Below are 21,861 nucleotides of genomic sequence, written 5' to 3'. Positions count from 1 at the left end.
AAAAGATGAAGACTGAAAACCTGCTCTTATAATAAGCAGAGTGTGAGAACTCAGATCTGAGAACTGAGAGACTCATAAGAATCATTTTTAAATTGCAAGATCTCTCTGAAATCTGAAGAAGATTTGTAAAAACTATGATTATCACAGACATCACAGATAACATGTATTTAAGACTTATATAACTTCAAAGACATAATCTGCACATAGCTGTCTGTAAGTCAGATTTATACTTTTAATCAGTGTTGACAGACTCACTTACAGAGATAGAAGCAGTTAATACTGTAGAGTTAATTAAAGAAGATAAGCTCATCTATATAATGACTTTATAAGTGTCTGAGAATCTCACAGTTATGAAAACTGAGCTTCAGATATCAGAGAAATACTGAGATCTTACAGAGATATTCAGCTCAGCTAAGATAGCTGAGCTTTCTTCTCACTGTGAGAAGAATCTGATAATAGATTTGATAGAAGAGTAGAAACTCTTCTAAGAATTAATCTATAAGCTCTCTTATTATAAGACAGAGATCTTGCAGATCTATATAAAGAAGAATCTGAAGAATGACTTTATCTGATCTTCACAGATCTTCACAGAAGTCTCTGTGATATTCATGAAGAAGAAGAATAAAGATCTCAGATTATATATAGACTATCATGATCTGAACTTTAAGATAATAAAGAGCTGCTACTCTCTGTCTCTGATTGAGAATGTAATCAATCATCTTATGAAAGCTGTTATATTCACATAACTGAATGTGATCAATGTATATATATAACTGTGAATACAGTCTGAGAATGAATAAAAGACTGTCTTTAAGACTGTACTGAGATTATTTAAATATCTAGTAATGTCTTTTAATCTGACTAATATCTCTGTGATATTTCAGTCTTTTATTAATAAAATACTTCATATATATCTGAATGTCTTTGTAATAATATATCTGAATGATGTGATGATGTACTCTGTGAAGAAGAAAGAACACACTGAGCATGTGTGAAGTGTGTTGAAGATCTTAGATGAGACAGAACTGTATATTAAGCTTATGAAGTGCAACTTCAGTGCTCACTGAATTAATTTTCTAGAATATGTAATCACTGTGAATAATATTCAGATGAAATCTTTACAGATTGAGACTATTCTATTATAACTGAAGTTAACTAGTATTCATAAGATTCAGATCTTTCTGAACTTTGTGAATTTCTATAGATAGTTTATCTTTGCATTTGTAAGAATCTTCTTGACTCTTATAGACATACTGAAGAGTGAAAATAAGAAGAAGTCATTCTATAAATAGAGAATGAAAAGATTATTGAGAAGAAAGAACTGTGAGAACTTTCTTATTTCAGAAGCTTATAGAGTCTTTACAAGATTGAAACAGATATTCACAGATGCAGTGATACTGTTTCACTTTAATTTCTTACTTCTAATCAGATTAAAGACAGATGTCTTCTTCTTTGTAATTTCAGAAATAGTCTTATAACTATAGTTAAATGAGAACTGAGTTTCAGTGATCTTTTTCTCATGAAAGATGCAATCTGTGAAGATCAACTATAATATTCATAATTAGAAGCTTCTTATAATAGTGAAATTCTTTTATCACTGATATCACTACTTCAAGAGTCTTATGATAGTGATTACTGTTAGAACTGATTATAACAGCTTACAATAGTTTGCTTCAATTAAGAAACTCTTACAGTGATAGATTTACTGAGCTCAGAGACTGAGTGAGTTCTGATTCAAGATAGAACATATCAAGAGAACTAAGAACTCAGTGAATGAACTCTCTCACAGATCAGACTATGTTAAGAAGATCAGAGTGATAGATATAGAGAAGCTAGAGAAGGTAGAAAAGCTTCATAAGATGCTTAAACTGAGTGTTATAAAGAGATTAACTGAAGAGTCTCTCAATTCTCTGTAAGAGAAGAGAAGAAAGAGAGAGAAGAAGTCTGTATAACTACTCTCTATAACACTGAGAGTTAACACTCTGAGAATCTTTATAAGAATTCTTGAAGAGAGTATCTATAATCTGAAGAATTTGCAGACTTTGAGAAGCACTGCAGAAGACCTGATGTAAGAGAAAACAGAGTATAAGTCTTCATAAGATCTTCTATTCAGATTGTCTGAACTGCAACTGAAGAATGAATATACTCAGTATATTCAGAAACTGCTCACAGTAGAAATTAATTCTGCAGAAATAAAGAATTAAAGAGACTTAAATAATCTCTTATAAAGAGAGAACTGAATTTATATATCTATGAATGAGTTTCTACACATAGAACTTATTAAAAGATATCATAACTCTTCTCTAGCAGGTCATTTTACAGATACTAGAACTCATGAGTTATTTATAAGAAAATACTTCTGACTGAAGATATAAGAACTTATGAAGAAGATAGTGAATTCTTATACTATTTATCAGAATTCACAGATAGTGTGATTCAGATTATATAAAGAACTTACTTCTCTACTCATTCTGTAGAAACCTTGAAAACAGCTAGAAATGAATATTCTTGTAAGTCTTTCTGAAAGTAAGAACATATATAATGTCTGCTTTGACAGTGTGCTGATGATAGTGAATTACTTTATTAAGATGACACACTTTATACTCATCTGTAAGAACTTAAAGTCAAAGAATTTAACTTATATCTTTATCTGCAATGTGATTCAGTTGCATGAATTATTTATGAATATTATCTCAGATAGAGAATTAATCTTCATAGAAAAGTTCTGATCTGATCTGATAACTATACTGAAGATCTTATAAGATCTAAGCACAGCTTTTTATCAACAGACAGATAATCAGACAGAACATCTGATAAGTATATTAAAACAGTATCTATGATACTTTGTCAATTACAATCAGAATGACTGAGTGTATTAATTATCACTTATAGAGTTTATATACAACAACTCAAAGCATGTCAGCACAGATAAAATCCTCTTTAAGATACTCACTGAGACTCATCTGTGAATGATCTTGATAAACCTGTGAGAGTATACTATAGAGTGTGATGATATCTGTGAACAGACTGAGAGAATTCAGAAGATTTGAGAGAAAGCTTATAAATTCTTGAGAAAGACTCAAGAGTATCAGAAGAGATACTATGACTTTAAGTATATTACAAAGAGTTTTAAGAAAAATGATAGAGTCTGACTAAGTCTAGAAAATATTATTATATAGAGATCTAGTAAGAAGCTGAATCTCTTACAGATAGAGTCTTATAAGATTGTGAAGAAAGTTAGCTTACAGTTCTATAGATTGAAACTATTATCTGAGTTGTAGATATATAATGTTTTTCATGTCTCTTTACTCTGTAAATATAAGAAATTCTTAGAAGAGAATTCTATGACTTATCACTCTGTTTATAAAGCACTAGAGAGTGAAAGAGAATATCAGATTAAAGAGATTATTAACTCAGAGAAGTGAGATTGTAAGCTCTGATTCAAGATTCAGTGATAAGAGTATTCTGATAAGATAAATAAGTTCACTTGAGAATCATCTGAGTAGATAAGATATCTGCAGAAGCTGAGACATGACTTTTATACTGTGAATTCTGATAAGTCAGAATGACACAGTCTTCACTAAGAACCTAGTTATAATAAAGATATTAACACTGTTATTTATAAACTCTAGTCTATAAGATAATGAGTTTCTACTGAGATGAATAGTCTGTAGTGTATACAAGAGAAGAAGAAATCATATTCTTATTAAAGCTAAAAAACAGAAAATAAACAAAGTCATGAACACAATTTAGAGATTAATAAAGAAAAAACAAAGAAAACTCATATTCACACTCTTAATATCTGTGATACTTAACTCTCTCACAACTATCAATTTTCTTCTTCAAAGAAGCAGAGAGTATCATGTCTGCAGTACAGATAATTGTTGTATTTAATATAAAGACTGTCAGAAATGCACAGACTTTAGAAAAGCTAGACATCAGAGTGCATGCAGTTATAGCAGAGTCTTGAGAACTGATTATCTGCATGTATGATCAGATATCTCTTATGAAGCTGTATTCACTCTCTCAGTTATGCTGAAGTATTCAGCCTGAAAACAATTGAGATATAGAGAGAGAGCTTATCTGTTCAGATCAACTCTCATTATAAATTCATAATATTCACATTATCTTAATTATCTGGATTTTATAGGTACTCAGAGACTCATCTCTCATTGACAATGAAATTGTGAAAATACACTGTGATGCAAGAATCATTGATAGAAAACCTAGGCATATTTACATATATCTGATCAGAGATTGTATGAGCAGAGAGAGAATGATTATAGGTCTGCAGAGTCACAGAAGACACTGACAACACTGAGAGCTTTACAAAAACTGTCAGCTAGAGTCTGTAAGAAATTACTTATGAGAAGACTTACAGTAAAGAAAGAGACTGTGCTGCTTAAAGTCAGAGACTGATCTGAAGAAGGAATGAAGTGAGCTACTGACCTGAAGATTAGATACAGTGATAAGACTGAGAGAGATGAAAATGCAGTTGTGAGCAGTAACATCTCTGCTTTATCAGCTAGTAAAAAGTGATCAGAGAAGTCACAGAGATGCTCATGAGAAGCTCAGCAGCAGCTAAACATTATTTATAAAGATATTGAAATTGAAAAATTTTTTATTCTTGAGAAGTTCTTGAATTAATATACAGATATTGTTAGAAATACTCTCTCTCTATTATCTGAATAAAAACACTTTGCAGATGAATAAGAATACTCACAGTTTATAAGAATAAAAGCTATTATAAAAAAAGAGAAAAGAAGATGAGATTCTGTGAACAGATCTGAGATATTTATACTACTCTAGAGAGATTTGCTTACACTGTGAATAATTCTATGAAACAGTCAGATCACTCTAGTAAACAAGAGTGATTATAAATCACAGATCTGAATCTTTCTATGTGACTATAAAAAGTGATTACAGACTGTGAACATCTTGATTCTATAATTCTACAGAGTTGATGAAAGAATGAAAAATTTCTCATAATTCTACAGTGTTAAAGAACAATGATTTGTAAGAATAAGTGAAAGATTAACTCATGAATATTTCTCTTTAATAAGAGTAATCTCACAGAGAGTGATTCATCTGCAAGATGAATCTGTGTAATGATTACACAAGAATCTTGTGAAAATGATTGAGAGTCAACTGAAATTCTTCTATATGAAAGATATAAGATGAATCTGTATAATAGTCAGAGAAGAATCTGTAGACTATAAAGAATCTCACAGAATAAGAAACTGAGTGACAGACTCTTTTCTCTTTATAGTAACAAGGGATTTTTCCTCACTGAGGTTTTTTATAGATATAAAGAATTTTTAGTAAGTATCACTGCAGTGCTGAGCTGATTCTATGAAGTCACTCAGTGAAAGGCTTCACAGACAAAGTCTTAGAGAGGGAAGAGTATGTAAGAAATCTCACTTCTCACAGATTCTTTACTTCTATTTCTATCTTTTATATAATCAATAGAGCTAGCAGCCCTTGACTACACACAACTATATAGACTGAAGTTCATGAATACTATTCACAACTCAGCTTGAATGCTATTATATATTTAATCTCTATATTTTATCTTTCTACTGTGAACACTTCTAGTAGTTAACAGTACATATCACGCCAAGCTGCAAACACCCGAATAATCGCCTGCGAGCACTTATTCTTACAATCAGATTAATTTTCTAGAATATATAATTACTGTGAATAATATTCAGATAAAATCTTTGTAAGTTAAGATTATTCTATTATAATCAGAGTTAACTAGTATTTATAAGATTCAAATCTTTCTAAGCTTTATGAATTTCTATAGATGATTTATCTTTGCATTTATAAGAATCTTCTTAACTCTTATAGATATACTGAAGAGTGAAAATAAGAAGAAGTCATTCTATAAATAAAGAATAAAAAGATTATTAAGAAGAAAGAACTATGAGAACTTTCTTATCTCAGAAGCTTATAAGATCTTTGTAAAATTAAAATAGATATTTATAGATATAGTGATACTATTTCACTTTAATTTCTTACTTTTAATTAGATTAAAGACAGATATCTTCTTCTTTATAATTTCAGAAATAGTCTTATAACTATAGTCAAATGAGAACTGAGTTTCAGTGATCTTTTTCTTATAAAAGATATAACTTATAAAGATTAACTATAATATTTATAATTAGAAGCTTCTTATAATAGTGAAATTCTTCTATCATTAATATCACTACTTTTAGAATCTTATAACAGTGATTACTATTATAACTGATTATAATAGCTTATAATAGTTTACTTCAATTAAGAAACTCTTACAGTAGCAGATCTGCTGAACTCAGAGACTGAGTGAATTCTGATTCAAGATAGAGTATATTAAGAGAACTAAGAACTCAGTGAACAGATTCTCTTATAGATCAGACTATATTAATAAGATCAGAACCGACCGCTCCACCACGAACTCGCTCGATTTTTCGAATAAGAACCCGCCGATAGATCCATCGAAAAGCCCTCGATCATACGAGCATTCTGACCCCATCGCCGACCGCATACCCTGTGTGGTGGTGGAGTTATCCAGCCAAACGTGAACCGGACGTTGTTCAAAACTCCTGTGTGGGAGTATCCCCCGTTCTCCCCTACCACACCACAACCCCGGGCCAAAGTGCCATACAAATTGTAAGGTGAAGAGACCTAGCCATATGCACCAATCTTCTCGATTTTGGAAGATCCCCGATCTGTAGTTGTGGAGATATCTGAGGAGCGACCTCCGCGAAAACCCTGTCCATCTTTGATGTTCCAAAACACCAACACCAAGTCCCACCGTTGTACCGCCCTTCCTAATCTGGCCCATCCCCGGCAGAAAAATACAAAAAGATACCTCGGCGATAATATCAAGCACATAACCAACGGCCACTTCTGAAGTGCAACCTCCGCGGTCTGTCTTCAGTGTATCTGAACATCAACGCCAAGTCTCGCCCTCATACCACCCCTCTCAATCTGGCCCATCCCCGACAGAAAAGTACAAAAAGATACCTCAGCAACTGTACTCAATACATAATCGGCAGACACGACAACTATAAAATCAGTATACCCCAAGGTCTGACTGAGCCTTTGATCCCTGCACAGTGAGATATATTAAATCTAGTTTTAATACCTCAATATTCAATAGATTCTGCAAGGGATTGAGAACAGCAACACTAGGTTTCTATTGAATTTGAGAATTAACTCTATATTGATATAATCATTGACAAAGTCTTCTATTTTGAGATATAAATAACCAGTTCCTCTACATCCCGCTGGCAATATTTATATTATCATATAGAAACAGACTTATATTCTCTATAATATCAAGACCCTGAAGAGGGAAAGTCTTGGTAGAGGGTATACAGTAGTGCATATCTTAGCAGTTTCTATCTCATTCTTCTGCAGCAGTTAATGCAAAAAAAAGATTTTAGAAATAGTTTTTTACTTCTCTTAAAAAAGTAAGGTGTTTTTCTCTGGGTTTTACACAATATTCTTACAAAGAATTAAAAACAGAGTTGTTTTCTGTCATAATTTCATATTCTTTTAAGTAAGAATTACTTTTTCAGTGACTGAAGAGCTTTCATTAATACTTAATTCTTTTTTACACTCTTTATTAACTGATTTGAGTTGCACACCTGTTGTGCGAGGAGAATTGAATAATTTAGAATAAAATTGAATAGTTTTAATCAATTTCTCTTCAAAAAATTGATTTATTTTTTGTCAGTTTTTCTCTCAAAAACTGTCATATCATCTGATTTACTATCAATTGATATCATACTTTTCCTCACTGTATCCCAAGAAAGAGATTGTAAAGATTTTATTGATTTATCTTAAAAATCAATTTTAGTTTATTAGATTCTCTTCAAAAATCTAACCTAGTTACTGAACTAGTGTGAAAAAAATCAGGTGTTTTATACACAAAAGTCTGCGATTCTTCTTTTGAAATAGTCTGATCAACTTTTCAATTGAAAACAGACTTAGAAACCTCTTAATTGAAACAGTCTGACCAACTTTTCAATTCAAAAGAGTTTAATAAATATCTCAATTGAATTAGTCTGACCAACTTTTCATTGAGTAAGAACAATGAGTTCAAAAGTACACTCAGTTGATGTGGAAAAAGATGCTTTCTCAAATGCTATTCCTGAGATTGAAATTCTGAAGAGAAGAAAGAAAGAAGAGATAGAGAAACAACAAGTTCTTGAAATACAGGAACTTGAAAAAGCAAGTAAAATTCTTGAAAAGCAGTGTCTGAGTGAGATGAATGAAGAAGTTCTGTTAATTCTTTATACTCAGACTAGACAACTACAGAAAGTGATCAAGTTCAAACTTGGAATTTCAAACACAGTTCAAAAAACTTTGAAAATTTCTAATACAATCACTGACTCTTCAGTTTGCTCTTCTTTCTTTTCTACTTCTTCTTCTTCTTCTTCTTTGAATCAGAAGAAAACATATGCTCAAGCAGCTGAATCTGCTGTCTCTAAACCTGCTGTCTCTAAACCTACTGTCTCAAAACCTGCTCAAAATTCTGAGAAAACTGAGAAGAATACTGCTCATGCCTCTATTCATAGAAAAGTGGAAAAGAAAATGCAAAAAGAGAAAAACTTTCAAATCTCCAGAAATAGAAGACTTATTCTCAAAGTCTCAAATCAGGACATTCTGCAAAGAAACAAGCTAAACTCAAATCTCATTTTCAGAATCAGAAATGAAATTAACCAGCAGTTCTTTTCTCAGTTAATGACTGATATTGAAGTTCAAAAACCAGTTATAGCTTCAATTGAACCATCATTCTTTGAAAACTCCATCATTCTGACTACAATGCCTGAATTCAGTGCTGAATTCCTTATTCAGAATGAGAATCTCTGAAAGTCAGCAGTAGAATCTTTGTTAAACACAACAATTCTATCTGAAAGAGATGAAAAGTGAGGCAAATTCATTCTTCATGATATTCCAGTTGAAATTTTTGACTGTGAAGAAGAAATGCTACTTCTCAAAAATGAATTGGAAGAATACAACTCTATTCAACTGAGAAAGGAGCCTGTATGACTAAATTCAATTGAGTTCAGACAAAGCAGAAGAAATGCCTCTGTTCTAGTATATACAAAAACACTTGAACAGTCAAAGATCTCTGAAGTAAGAGTAGCAGGTTTGAAAATGAGAGTTCATGAATACAAAGACTCAAGGATGAACCTCAAAGCTCAAACACAGTGTTCAAACTGTCAAAGATATGGACACTTTGCAATCTCATGTTTTAGAGACTCAAAATGTGCATTCTGTGCCAGAGATCACAAAACTAGTGAGCATAAATGTGAAACATGCTCAAAAAGAGGTGAAATTTGTCAACACACTCTGCTTAAGTGCTCTAATTGCAAAGAAAAACATGCATCTAGCTCAAAAGAATGTATGTTTGCTCCTAGAACTCAAAAGAACTGGAGAAAAGATGAAGCTCAAAGTCAATCTAGAACTGAAGAGAAGAGTCAAGTCAGTAAACTCACAACTGCAAGCTCAAAAAGAAGAAACTCTCAACTATCTAAGTCTTCAAACTCCAACTCTTCAGCTAAATGTAAACAGAACTTGAATCCTCAAACTCCTGTTAAGATTAGAGAATTGAGAAATGACTCTGATGATAAACTAGATATAATGCAAGCAGTTGAGATTCCTACTTTTCAGAACAGTTATAATCTACTATCTGATGATAGTGATTAGATTCTACTCTACTCTCTTTTAGTATGAATATACAACAAAAACAACAAAAAAAGTTTAAAAACTCTTCAAAAATCACATTTATTCAAAATAATGTGGATAGAAACTCAAATTGTATTTATTCTTGTCTTCAAATTGCATTTGAATAAAAAGTTGATTTTATACTGCTTCAGAAGCCGAATTTTGATGCTGAGCAAAAATATGTTATTTCTCATTCAAGCTACTACTGCTTTTTACCTCAAAAGTCTGAGATAAAGTCAAGAGTAGTGATCTATGGAAGAAAGAGATCAAGATATCAATTTAATCTAAGATTTGATATCATGTCTGACCCTGATATTCTGATGAGTGATATTATAGATAAAGAAAATGAGTTTGATACTATACAGCTCATAAATATCTATAATGAAAAGTCATTGAAGGAAAATAACAATATCTGGACAATTGATAGAGGATTTCTGAACATAACTTCATCAAGAAACTCTATAATTGCAGGAGATTTCAATGCACATCATCTCTGATGGAATTCAGAATGCAAGAGAGCAGTGAGAGCTGATAATCTGATTGAATGGACCTTTGAGCATTCAATAGATTTGGTTAATAAGTCTGATCAACAAACATTCTTTAGAAAAGGCATGAAACAGAAGTCTATTATAGATCTAATCTTCATGTCACAAAATCTAATGGAAAGAAGACTTGTAAACTGGTTTATTGATTCAAATGAGACATCAGGATCAGGTCATGAGATTATTCAATTTGATATTGAACTGAGTGAAAAACAAATGAGTGAAAATCCTCTTCTCTCTAATCAGTATAACTTTGAAAAAGCTGATTGAAAAGCAGTTGAAGAAAGCATAAAACTGCTAAAATCTGAAAGACAGAATGAGCTATATTGAAATTCTGGTCAAGATATCTCAAATGAAATGCTTGAGAATAGAGTGAAGCTTATTACATCTATTATTCTAACAAGTGTTAGAGATAATATTTCAAAAAGAAAATCTTCTGAGTATTCAAAACCTTGGTGGAATGAGAATATCTTATCTAAAAGAAAAGAATTAGCTACTGCTAGAAGAGATTGAAAAAATGATGTAATATCTGATAAAGAGTTCAAAGCTATCAGAAATGAATATTTTTCAGATATCAAAAGAGCTAAAACAGACTGCTGGAATAAATTTCTTAAAGAAGCACAAGAGAAGGAAATTTTTAAAGCTTTTAACTATACTAAAACAAGAAGTGTAGCAAAACTTCCAGCCTTAGAATATGAGTTTCAGAATGAATCATATACAGCAAACTCTTTTGAGGAAAAATGTCAAGCTTTCATGAGAATTCTCTTTCAGAACTCATCAGACTCAGACTCAGATTCAGAGGAAGAGAATATATCACTTCTCAACTACATTGATGAAAATGACTGGGAATGGCCTGATCTTACACAAGATGAATTAGAGTCAGCTATCTTCTCAAGTTCTGTTAAAACTGCTGCAGGTCCTGATTCAATTAATCACTTGATTATTCAAAATACATATTCCTACTTAAAGAATGAATATTTTGAGCTCTTTTTCAATCTCTTGAAAAATGGATATCATTCTGAATGCTGGAGAGAAGTCACTGGAGTGATTCTTGCAAAACCTAATAGAAAAACTTCAATTCCTAAGTCATATAGAGTAATATCTCTATTGAACTGTTTAGGAAAGGTTTTAGAAAAGATAATAGCTACTTGACTATCTTTTATAAGCTCTATAGATGATTCTCTTTTATTCAGTGAACAAATGGGAGGTAGAAAACAGTGTTCTGCAATTGACACTGTTCTCTCAGTTGTTCATGATATTCAAATAGCAAAGCATGAGAGTCTGGTCTCAACTGCAGTTTTTATTGATATAAAGAGAGCATTTGATCATGTTTCAAAGTCAAAGTTAATTCAGACATTGAAGATATTAAAACTGCCACTTTCTCTAATAAAATGGGTTAACTGTTTTATGTCTAAAAGAATTATACAACTCTTCTTTGATGGAATGAAACAAGACAAGACTGAGATAAAAATAGGAGTACCACAGAGATCTCCAATCTCACTCATTTTATTTGCAATATATACTGCATATCTATTCAAAAATAGAAATATGAGAATAGTGCGATCTCCGAGTTATGTGGATGATATTGGTCTAGTCTACAGCTCAAAAACTATCAAAGAGAATTTGAAAGTAATTGAAGAAGCTGCAAAGGAAATCTTTGTTAGAGCAGATATCAATCAAATTCAATTTGATATGAATAAAACTGAGTTAATTCATTTCTTTCCTAGACTCAATGAGAAAGAACTATCTCTAACTCTTTTAAATAGAGAGATTAAACCCAGTGTAAATGTCAAATGGTTAGGAGTATGGTTAAACTCCAAGTTGAATTTTAAATATCACATTCAACAAAGAACTGTCAAGGCAGAAAGACTATTGAACAACATAATCAGACTATCAAATACAGAGAGAGGTCTATCCTTTCAGGCTATGAGACAGTTATATATAGCCTGTATCACATCAGTAGCTGATTATGAAGTTCAAGTTTGGTGGAATAATCAAGGGAATTTCACTGAACTCTTTCAAAGTCTGCAAAACAGAGTCTTGAGAAGAATTCTGGAAGCATTCAAATCATCTCCTATTAAAGCAATGGAAATTGAAGCTTCAATTCCTCCTCCTGCTATTAGATTTGAAAAGACCTGTATGAACTATGCTCTGAGAGTTGTAAAGATGAGCTCAAATCATATAATCAGAGAAAGAGTCTCTTCTTCATTTTCATCAATTAACTCTGGAAATGAACTGGATTGGAATAGATTTCTTGATTGAAATGAAAATAATTCTTCAAAGAAAATGCCTTCTCAACTGTACAGACTATACTCTCTGATTAAAAATCAATTTTCTTCTTTAAATATTGAAAAAGTTGATCATGAGAAGTTATCTCCCTGGAGAGAAAAGCTTGAATCTCTTATAGACTTACAAATAAGTGAACTATCAAAAGAGAAAGAATATGAACAGCATTTGAAGAGAATTTCTACAATCAATATAAAAGACTCTATTCTGGTTTATTCAGATGGCTCAAAAAATGAGAACTTGAATAGATTAGGCGCAGGCATTGCTTATACTGAAGATAATATTAATTTTATCTCAGATTTCTGAAATCTAGGCTCTGAATGTGAAGTCTTTGATGCTGAACTATTTGCAATAGTGAAAGCTTTCAAACTCATTGAAATAAAATCTCATAAAAGAGGAAATTGTTTGAAAGAGGCATGGATATTCTCTGATAGTCAAGCTGCTTTAAAAAGACTTAGAAATAGTCAGATTCATAATGGTCAAATGAATCTTGAACTGATCTTAAACTCTGTTTTGAAAATTCAAAAGAGAAGAACATTAAAGCTGATAATTCATCTACACTGAGTTCCTGCTCACATGAATATTCATGGTAATGAATTGGCTGATTCAGCTGCAAAAAAGGGTGCAGAATTAAGCAGATCTATTCAAAAAATTGTGTTCTGGTCTTTTATAAAGAGAAAAATAAAAGAATCTTGTTTAGACAAGTGGAATGAAAGCTGGCAGAAACAAAAGAAGAGTATACATTATTCAAGATTTGAAACAAAACCCAAGTGGAAATCTTGTTCAATTAAATGTAAAAAGAAAATATTCTCATCTATAATACAGCTGAAACTAGAACATGGCTATTTCAAATCTTATATACAAAGATTTGATGATAGATTTGACTCAATAGAATACTCATTCTGCAATACAAATGAGAATTCTGAGCATATTGTAATGCACTGTGCATTATACAATAGTCTCAGAGCCAGATTGAAAGAGAAGTATGATCTAAATCAATTAAATATGAGATTCTTATTCTCAACTGAGACAGGAATTAAATACTTAATAGACTTTCTATCAGAAACTCAAGCAGCTACAAGAAAATGGCTAAATTCAGAATTATCTGAGTATGAAGAGGAGAAAATAAATCAGATATAGTCTGTTAAAACAGCTATACACTCTCTTTTAATAATTTGTTTTGTTATAGTCTCTCTTTACTTTATCTTTTTCTTTATCTTTTTCTTTCAATTTCTTTCTATCTATTTATTTAATGTGTCTATCTTTGAGACTGTGTTCTTTTTCTCTTTTCTTTTGTCATGATATTGTCAAATGATTTCAAAGTATCAAAAGATGTTAAAACACTGCAATTTGTAAACAGTTTTTGTATTCTGGGCTGGAATTTTCTGATTTTGCATATCTGAAATTGATGAATGTATAATAGTTAACTTTACAGACATAGAAAAAACCCTGAGAACTAAAGTTCTCAGATAGATGTCATAGTCTCTGACTGCATACATCTATAATTGAAGAATAATAATAATAATAATAATAAGATCAGAATAATAGATATAGAGAAACTAGAGAAGATAGAAAAGCTTCATAGAATACTTAAACTAAGTATTATAAAGAGATTAACTGAAGAGTCTCTTAATTCTCTATAAGAGAAGAGAGAAAAAAAAGAGAAGAAGTCTGTATAACTACTTTCTATAATACTGAGAGTTAACACTCTGAGAATCTCTGTGAGAATTCTTGAAGAAAGTATCTATAATCTGAAGAGTTTACAGACTTTGAGAAGTACTATGAAAGACCTGATGTAAGAGAAAATAGAGTATAAGTCTTTATAAGATCTTCTGTTCAGATTATCTGAACTACAACTAAAGAATGAATATACTTAATATATTCAGAAACTGCTTATAACAGAGACTAATTCTATAAAAACAAAGAATTAAAGAGACTTAAATAATCTCTTATAAAGAGAGAGCTGAATTTATATATCTATAAATAAGTTTCTATGTATAGAACTTATTAAAAGATATTATAACTCTTCTCTAGTAGATTATTTTATAAATACTAGAACTTATAAGTTACTTATAAGAAAATACTTCTGACTGAAGATATAAGAACTTATGAAGAAGATAGTGAATTCTTATACTATTTATCAGAGTTTATAGATAGTGTAGTTCAGATTATATAAAGAACTTACTTCACTACTCATCTTATAGAAATCTTAAGAATAGCTAGAAATAAACACTCTTATAAGTCTTTCTGAAAGTAAGAATATATATAATATCTACTTTAACAGTGTACTGATGATAGTAGATTACTTTATCAAGATAATATACTTTATACTCATCTGTAAGAACTTAAAGTTAAAGAATTTAACTTATATCTTTATCTATAATATAATTCAGTTATATGAATTATCTGTAAACATTATCTCAGATAGAGAATCAATCTTTATAGAAGAGTTCTGATCTGATCTGATAATTATACTAAAGATCTTATAAGATCTAAGCACAGCTTTTTATTAATAGATAAATAATCAGACAGAGTATCTGATAAGTATATTAAAACAGTATCTGCAGTACTTTGTCAATTATAATCAGAATGATTAAGTGTATTAATTATCACTTATAAAGTTTGTATATAATAACTCAAAGCATGTCAGTACAGATAAAACTCTCTTTAAGATACTTACTAAGACTTATTCATGAATAATCTTGATAAATCTGTGAGAGTACATTATAGAGTATGATAATACTTATAAATAGACTGAGAGAATTCAGAATATTTAAGAGAAAGTCTGTGAATTCTTAAGAAAGACTCAAGAGTATCAGAAGAGATACTATAACTTTAAGTATATTATAAAGAGTTTCAAGAAAAATGATGAAGTCTAACTAAGTTTAGAAAATATTATTATATAAAGATTTAGTAAGAAGCTGAATCTCTTACAGATAGAGTCTTATAAAATTATAAAGAAAATTATTTTATAGTTTTACAGATTGAAACTACTATCTGAATTATAAATATATAATATTTTTTATATCTCTTTACTCTGTAAATATAAGAAATTCTTAGAAGAGAACTCTGTAACTCATCACTCTATTCATAAAGTATTAAAGAGTGAAAGAGAATATCAGATCAAAGAAATTATTAACTCAGAGAAGTGAGATTATAAGCTCTGATTCAAGATTCAGTAATAAGAATATTCTAATAAGATGAATAAGTTCACTTAAGAATTATCTGAGTAGATAAAATATCTGTGAAAGCTGAAATATGACTTTTATACTATAAATTTTAATAAGTTAGAATAATATAATCTTCACTAAGAATCTGATTATAATAAAGATATTAACACTGTTATTTATAAATTCTAGTCTATAAGATAATAAGTTTTTACTGAGATGAATAGTCTGCAGTGTATGAAAAGAGAAGAAGAAATTATATTCTTATTAAAAAGCTAAAAAATAAAGAAAATAAAAAGAACTGTAAACACAATTTAAAGATTAATAAAGAAAAAATAAAGAAAATTCACACTTATATTCTTAATATCTGTAATACTTAATCTCTCTATAATTATTAATTCTTCTCTTTAAAGAAGTAGAGAGTATTATATCTACAATACAGATAATTATTACATTTAATATAAAGATTATCAGAAACACACAGACTTTAAAAAAGCTGAATATCAGAATATACATAGTTATGACAGAGTCTTAAGAGCTGATTATCTGTATATATAATCAGATATTTCTTATAAAGCTATATTCACTTTCTCAGTTATACTGAAGTATTCAGCTCAAAAATAATTAAGATATAAAGAAAGAGTTTATCTATTCAGATTAACTTCTGTTATAAATTTATAATATTCACATTACTTTGATTATTCAGATTTTATAGATACTCAGAGACTCATCTTTTATTAATAATAAGATTATGAAAATATGCTGTGATATAAGAATTATTGATAAAGAATCTAGATATATTTATATATATTTAATTAAAGATTGTATAAGTGAAGAAGAAATAATTATAGATTTACAGAGATGTAGAAGACACTGACAGTACTAAGAGCTTTATAGAAACTGTTAGCTAGAATCTATAAGAAATTACTTATAGAAAGACTTATAGTAAAGAGTGAGACTATACTACTTAAAGTTAGAAACTGATCTGAGAGAGATACAGAGTTAACTGCTAATCTGAAGATTAAATATAGTGATAAGACTGAGAAAGATAAAGATATTATTATAAACAGAGATATCTCTGTCTTATCAGCTGATAAAAAGTAATCAGAGAAGTTATAAGAATACTTATAAGAAGCTCAGTAATAGTCAGACATTGTTTATAAAAATATTAAAATTAAAAAAATTTTTATTCTTAAGAAGTTCTTAAATTAATATATAAATATTATTAAAAATACTCTCTCTCTATTATCTGAATAAAAATACTTCACTGATGAATAAGAATACTCACAGTTTATAAAAATAAGAGCTGTTATAGAAAAAGAAAAAAGAAGATAAAATTCTATAAACAGATCTGAGATATTTATACTACTTTAGAGAGATTTATTTATATTATAAGTAATTCAGTAGAATAGTCAGATCACTCTAATAAATAAAAAGTAATTATAAATTATAGATCTGAATCTTTTTATATAACTATAAAAAGTAATTACAGACTATAAATATCTTAATTCTATAATTCTATAGAGTTAATAAAAGAATGAAAAATTTCTCACAATTTTACAGTATTAAAGAATGATGATTTATAAAAATAAGTGAAAGATTAACTTATAAATACTTCTCTTTAATAAGAGTAATTTTATAAAGAGTAATTTATCTGTAAGATAAATCTGTGTAATAATTACATAAGAATCTTATAAAAATAATTGAGAGTTAACTGAAACTCTTCTATATAAAAGATGTAAGATAAATCTATATAATAGTTAGAGAAGAATCTGTATATTATAAAGAATTTCATAGAATAAGAAACTGAGTAATAGACTCTTTTCTCTTTATAGTAATAAGAGATTTTTTCTTACTGAGATTCTTTTATAAATATGAAGAATTTTTAGTAAGTATCACTGCAGTACTGAGTTAATTCTATAAAATTACTTAGTAAAAGACTTCATAGATAAAGTCTTAAAGAGAAAGAGATATATAAGAAATTTTACTTCTTATAGATTCTTTATTTCTATTTCTATCTCTTATGTAATTAATAGAGTTAGCAGCTCTTGATTATATATAACTATATAAACTGAAGTTCATAAATACTATTCATAACTTAGCTTAAATACTATTATATATTTAATTTCTATATTTTATCTTTCTACTATAAATACTTCTAGTAGTTAACAGTATATATTATATCAAGCTGCAAACACCTGAATAATCATCTGCAAGTACTTATTCTTAGACAGGCCGCTGAGATCATGAATTTCACATTTGATCTCATTTGATCTGATCTCATACATTTCTTGACATGAGTCTCACCAGAATCAAGTCTTAAAAAAATCTGAAAATAAATCATTTCTGAGAGAAATGATATGATAAATGACCAGATTTAATTCAAGAACAGTGAAATGAGAGTAATTTCTCAGAATAAACTGTGAAAAATAATCATTCTTTCAAAATCAGAATGAGACTGAGACTGAAGAGTAAATTCAGTCTCATTCAGTTTATTCAGTGATTACTTATATAATCAGAATTTGATAATAATTATTGATAACACTCATGAAACAACTAAATATATTCTTGTATAAGTTTATTCTTCACTTTCTTATGAAAACTACACTTCTCTGATATACTGTGATCAGAGATATTAAACTATCTGATAATTTCATGTTTTACAATTATAAGTTTCTTAATTATTTCTTCTTATAATTGTTCTCAGTGATAGTAATAAATATCTCAGCTTGAGTTGAACTTTCACTTTATTCTCATCTCTATCAATGAAATTGTCAGAATATCACACATTATTAGTGTAATAGTTGAATATATACTCTTAACAATTTTTCATAACTCTAGAATTGATTTGATATGTAAATTTGTTGAATTATCTTGAAGATAGCAGTTAAATTTAGTTTTATAAGTATGTAGTTTTGTCTGATTTTCAGTTGTAATTAATATATATAAGTTCTGTTTCAAAGTTAGTATTATAGTTCTATATAATATGAAGTGTTATCAAAGATCATTACTTACTAGAGAATTGTATTTCACTGTCTTTACATCTCTAATATCTGCTTATTCAAATCTCTGATAGTTGATATTGTACTAGTCTCAGACTAATTTAATATATAAGTCTCATTTCTTCTCTATTCAATCTTGAGAAGTGTAAATATTAACTTAATAGAAGAGATCTAGTAGAGCTGCTATAGTATAGTACTCTATAAAAGATTGTTCAGTTTTACTGTAGTAATATACTAGTTTATTTCTTACAGTAATAATAGCCTGCACTATAGCATTATCTCAGACTGAATTTCTTTTTAAGTGATTCAACTGCTTCTCAAGATGAGTAAATAAACTGTTATACACTTATCAGACTGACTGCAGTATTGATATATGAGTAATTGAGACTGTCTTATTATCTTATAAAACTGAAATAGTAAATCAATCATATATTTCAACTGAGTTACTTCATATCAGAAAGTTTCAATATCTGAATCTTTTCTCAATCAGAGTATTATACTTAATAATCAATTATCTGATACAATCAAACAGTCTGAACAGTTATCTTATATATTAAACTTCACTATATTCTAATATTCTGTATCATATTCAGTAATATAACTGATTTATTTATTTATTGAATATCATGAAATTATTATTATTGTTTAGAGAAGATATAAATTATATTAGCAATATTTTAAATCTGTGATATTTAAATTATTAGTTAATCTATTCAAAATTAACAGTAGTGTTATCAAAAAGCATTATTAAAAAGCAATATTAAAAAGTGTTATTAAAAAATATTATCTTTTATAAAGTGAATATAAAAGTTACTTAAGTAATCACTTTTATCTCATTCTCATCTCAAGAATCAGTCATCTCATTATTCTTTATCTTAATATTAAGATTCTTTATCAGTGTTTACATCACAAGTTGAATCACATGAGCAATGCAGAAAATATAACCTTGTTTATTATTTCAGAAATACAAAGTCAATTTTTACTCTAAGCTGTTCATTATAGTATAGTTATTCACAGTAATATCAGTTATAATTGTAAGAAGACTGAGACTAATATCTTAATAGTTATTTTTAATCACAGTTATTAATATCTCTATTATATAATTCTCAGTATAACTACTGATCAATGATTTAAATTCAATTAATATCTCTTAATAAGTTCAGTTCTTATCAATGTAATAATATATAACTCTTATAAATGTAAGATTATTTATACTAGTTTATACATTCACTGTGAGAGACACTCTTTAATGATTCTTCAACTCTGATTCTAGATATTGTATATTAACTTTATAGTATATCTCAAGATTGAACTGAAGACAGAATCAATGTGAAATATGAAGATTTGAATTAAGTATTTGAAGAAGTATTTAGAATTCAAAGTTTTCAATTGATTGAAGAGAAAGATTCAGAGATATATATATACAAAGTAATTATTTACAGAAGTTATCAGATAAGAGTTATGAAATCAGAGTACTAATATATGATTATTTTCACATAATTTTCTTCAAATTAGAAAGTTGATATTATTAAAAATCATTATCTGATAGAGTAACTTATCAGCTCAGTAGTAATTTTCTGATTATTTTTCTTTTATTATCTGCATTCTGATGACTTCAGATGTTAAGAAATTTCTTCAGAGTTATAATCAGTTTATAATGAATATTTCTGAATAAAGTTACAGTGATTGTAGTAGAGAGATGACTCTTCAGTAATCTATAATACAATCTATTAATAATTATTTCATAGTTCATCTCAGTGTTTATGTTAAGTTTTTCATAAATTTTATAACCTGAAATCAGATATAAAGAATGAAGTGATTATTTATCATGATTGAAAGAGAGTATTCTGTGTTAAATTATAAATAATATAGACTTTGTAATTTACAGTAATTTCTTAAAGAGTTTGTAAATCTTCAATAGAAGTAAAAGAAGTGAAAGAAGTAAATTCAGAAGATATGATAATAATTTAAGAAAGATAATAATTTATTTTCAATAACTGATCATTGATGTGTGTAAGAAGAATTAATATAAGAGAAAATAATCTTCTTTCTTAGCTTAGTTATAATTTTAGTACTAACTCAGATTGAATATCATTAATATATAAAAGTAAATAAATAATCTTGATTAATCTCTGTCATATTTCTTGAAATATATTAATATTATGAAAGAGAGTGTTATCAAATTATATTATCAGATGATATCATTAAAAATATATTAATATTATAAATATCAATATTGAAAAAATGTTAATACTTATATATTATAGTGACATGACATGATAGTTGAATATATATATATATTATTCCTGACATTGATAATTGATTACAACTTGTACAATAATTTTTGAAAACTTAAAATTAATTTCAATTATTAACTAATAGTTACAAACTTATAACTAACTAATATAAAAAGAAAAAAACTTTTTCTACTTATTATCTTTCTTCTCTTTCTTATTCTTCTCATCATTCTTTATAATTTACTTCTTATTCTTATTCTTCTTCTTCTTCTTCTCATCTGAGATAATAATTATCTTAAAATCTCTCTCTGCTGTCTTCTCAGAGAAGAGTTCTCACTGCTTTCTCTCAGTCAGATTAATCTGTACTTTAAAATCCTGCATTTTCTGATCTGCTGCCTCAGATTCCATCTCAGTGATAAGCAGATTAACATACTCAAAGAGCAGAGCTGTCTTCTCAATATTCTGAATCATAGAGTACATTCAAGATCTGAATAAAGTCTCAATTCTCTTCTTCTCTGCCAGCTTCTGCTAATTAATTAGAGAACAGAAGTATTATCAAAAATCATTATTTTTTAATAAAAAACTTATCAGTTTTAACTTCTTTATCTCTTACTTTAATATCTTCTCAATCTTCTTCTATTACTACTTATTTATAGTAATAATCTTCTTCTTTCTCTTTCTCTTTATCTTAATCTTAAATCATTTTCAGAACTTCTTCTGATCTTATTACTACTGTATAAGACTCTTCACTATCTTCTTTTTTAATCTCTCACAGACAGTGTTATCTGTATTATTTCTATACTTAGTTCAGTCTAAATCTATCAGAAGTATTACTTAAAATTATTATTATTCTACTTTCTTACAGAGTCTTTTTAAAATATTATAACATATTTTATAATCTGTCTCT

The 21,861-nt window shown here is 28.6% G+C and overlaps 1 protein-coding gene across 1 annotated transcript; it reads left to right on the top strand.

Annotated features, from left to right (window-relative positions):
- Positions 1–8,082: 8,082 nt before the first annotated feature.
- Positions 8,083–8,862, top strand: BDCG_17861 (uncharacterized protein; the record flags this gene model as incomplete). Its single annotated transcript, XM_045426908.1, has 2 exons — positions 8,083–8,310; positions 8,440–8,862. 2 exons carry the CDS (start codon positions 8,083–8,085, stop codon positions 8,860–8,862), a joined length of 651 nt encoding a protein of 216 aa, XP_045282694.1.
- Between the last annotated feature and the right edge of the window lie 12,999 nt (positions 8,863–21,861).

The sequence above is a fragment of the Blastomyces dermatitidis genome (assembly GCF_000003525.1).
Source record: "Blastomyces dermatitidis ER-3 genomic scaffold supercont1.12, whole genome shotgun sequence".
NCBI classification, from domain to species: domain Eukaryota; kingdom Fungi; phylum Ascomycota; class Eurotiomycetes; order Onygenales; family Ajellomycetaceae; genus Blastomyces; species Blastomyces dermatitidis.
This window is presented reverse-complemented; position numbering and strand designations above follow the sequence as displayed.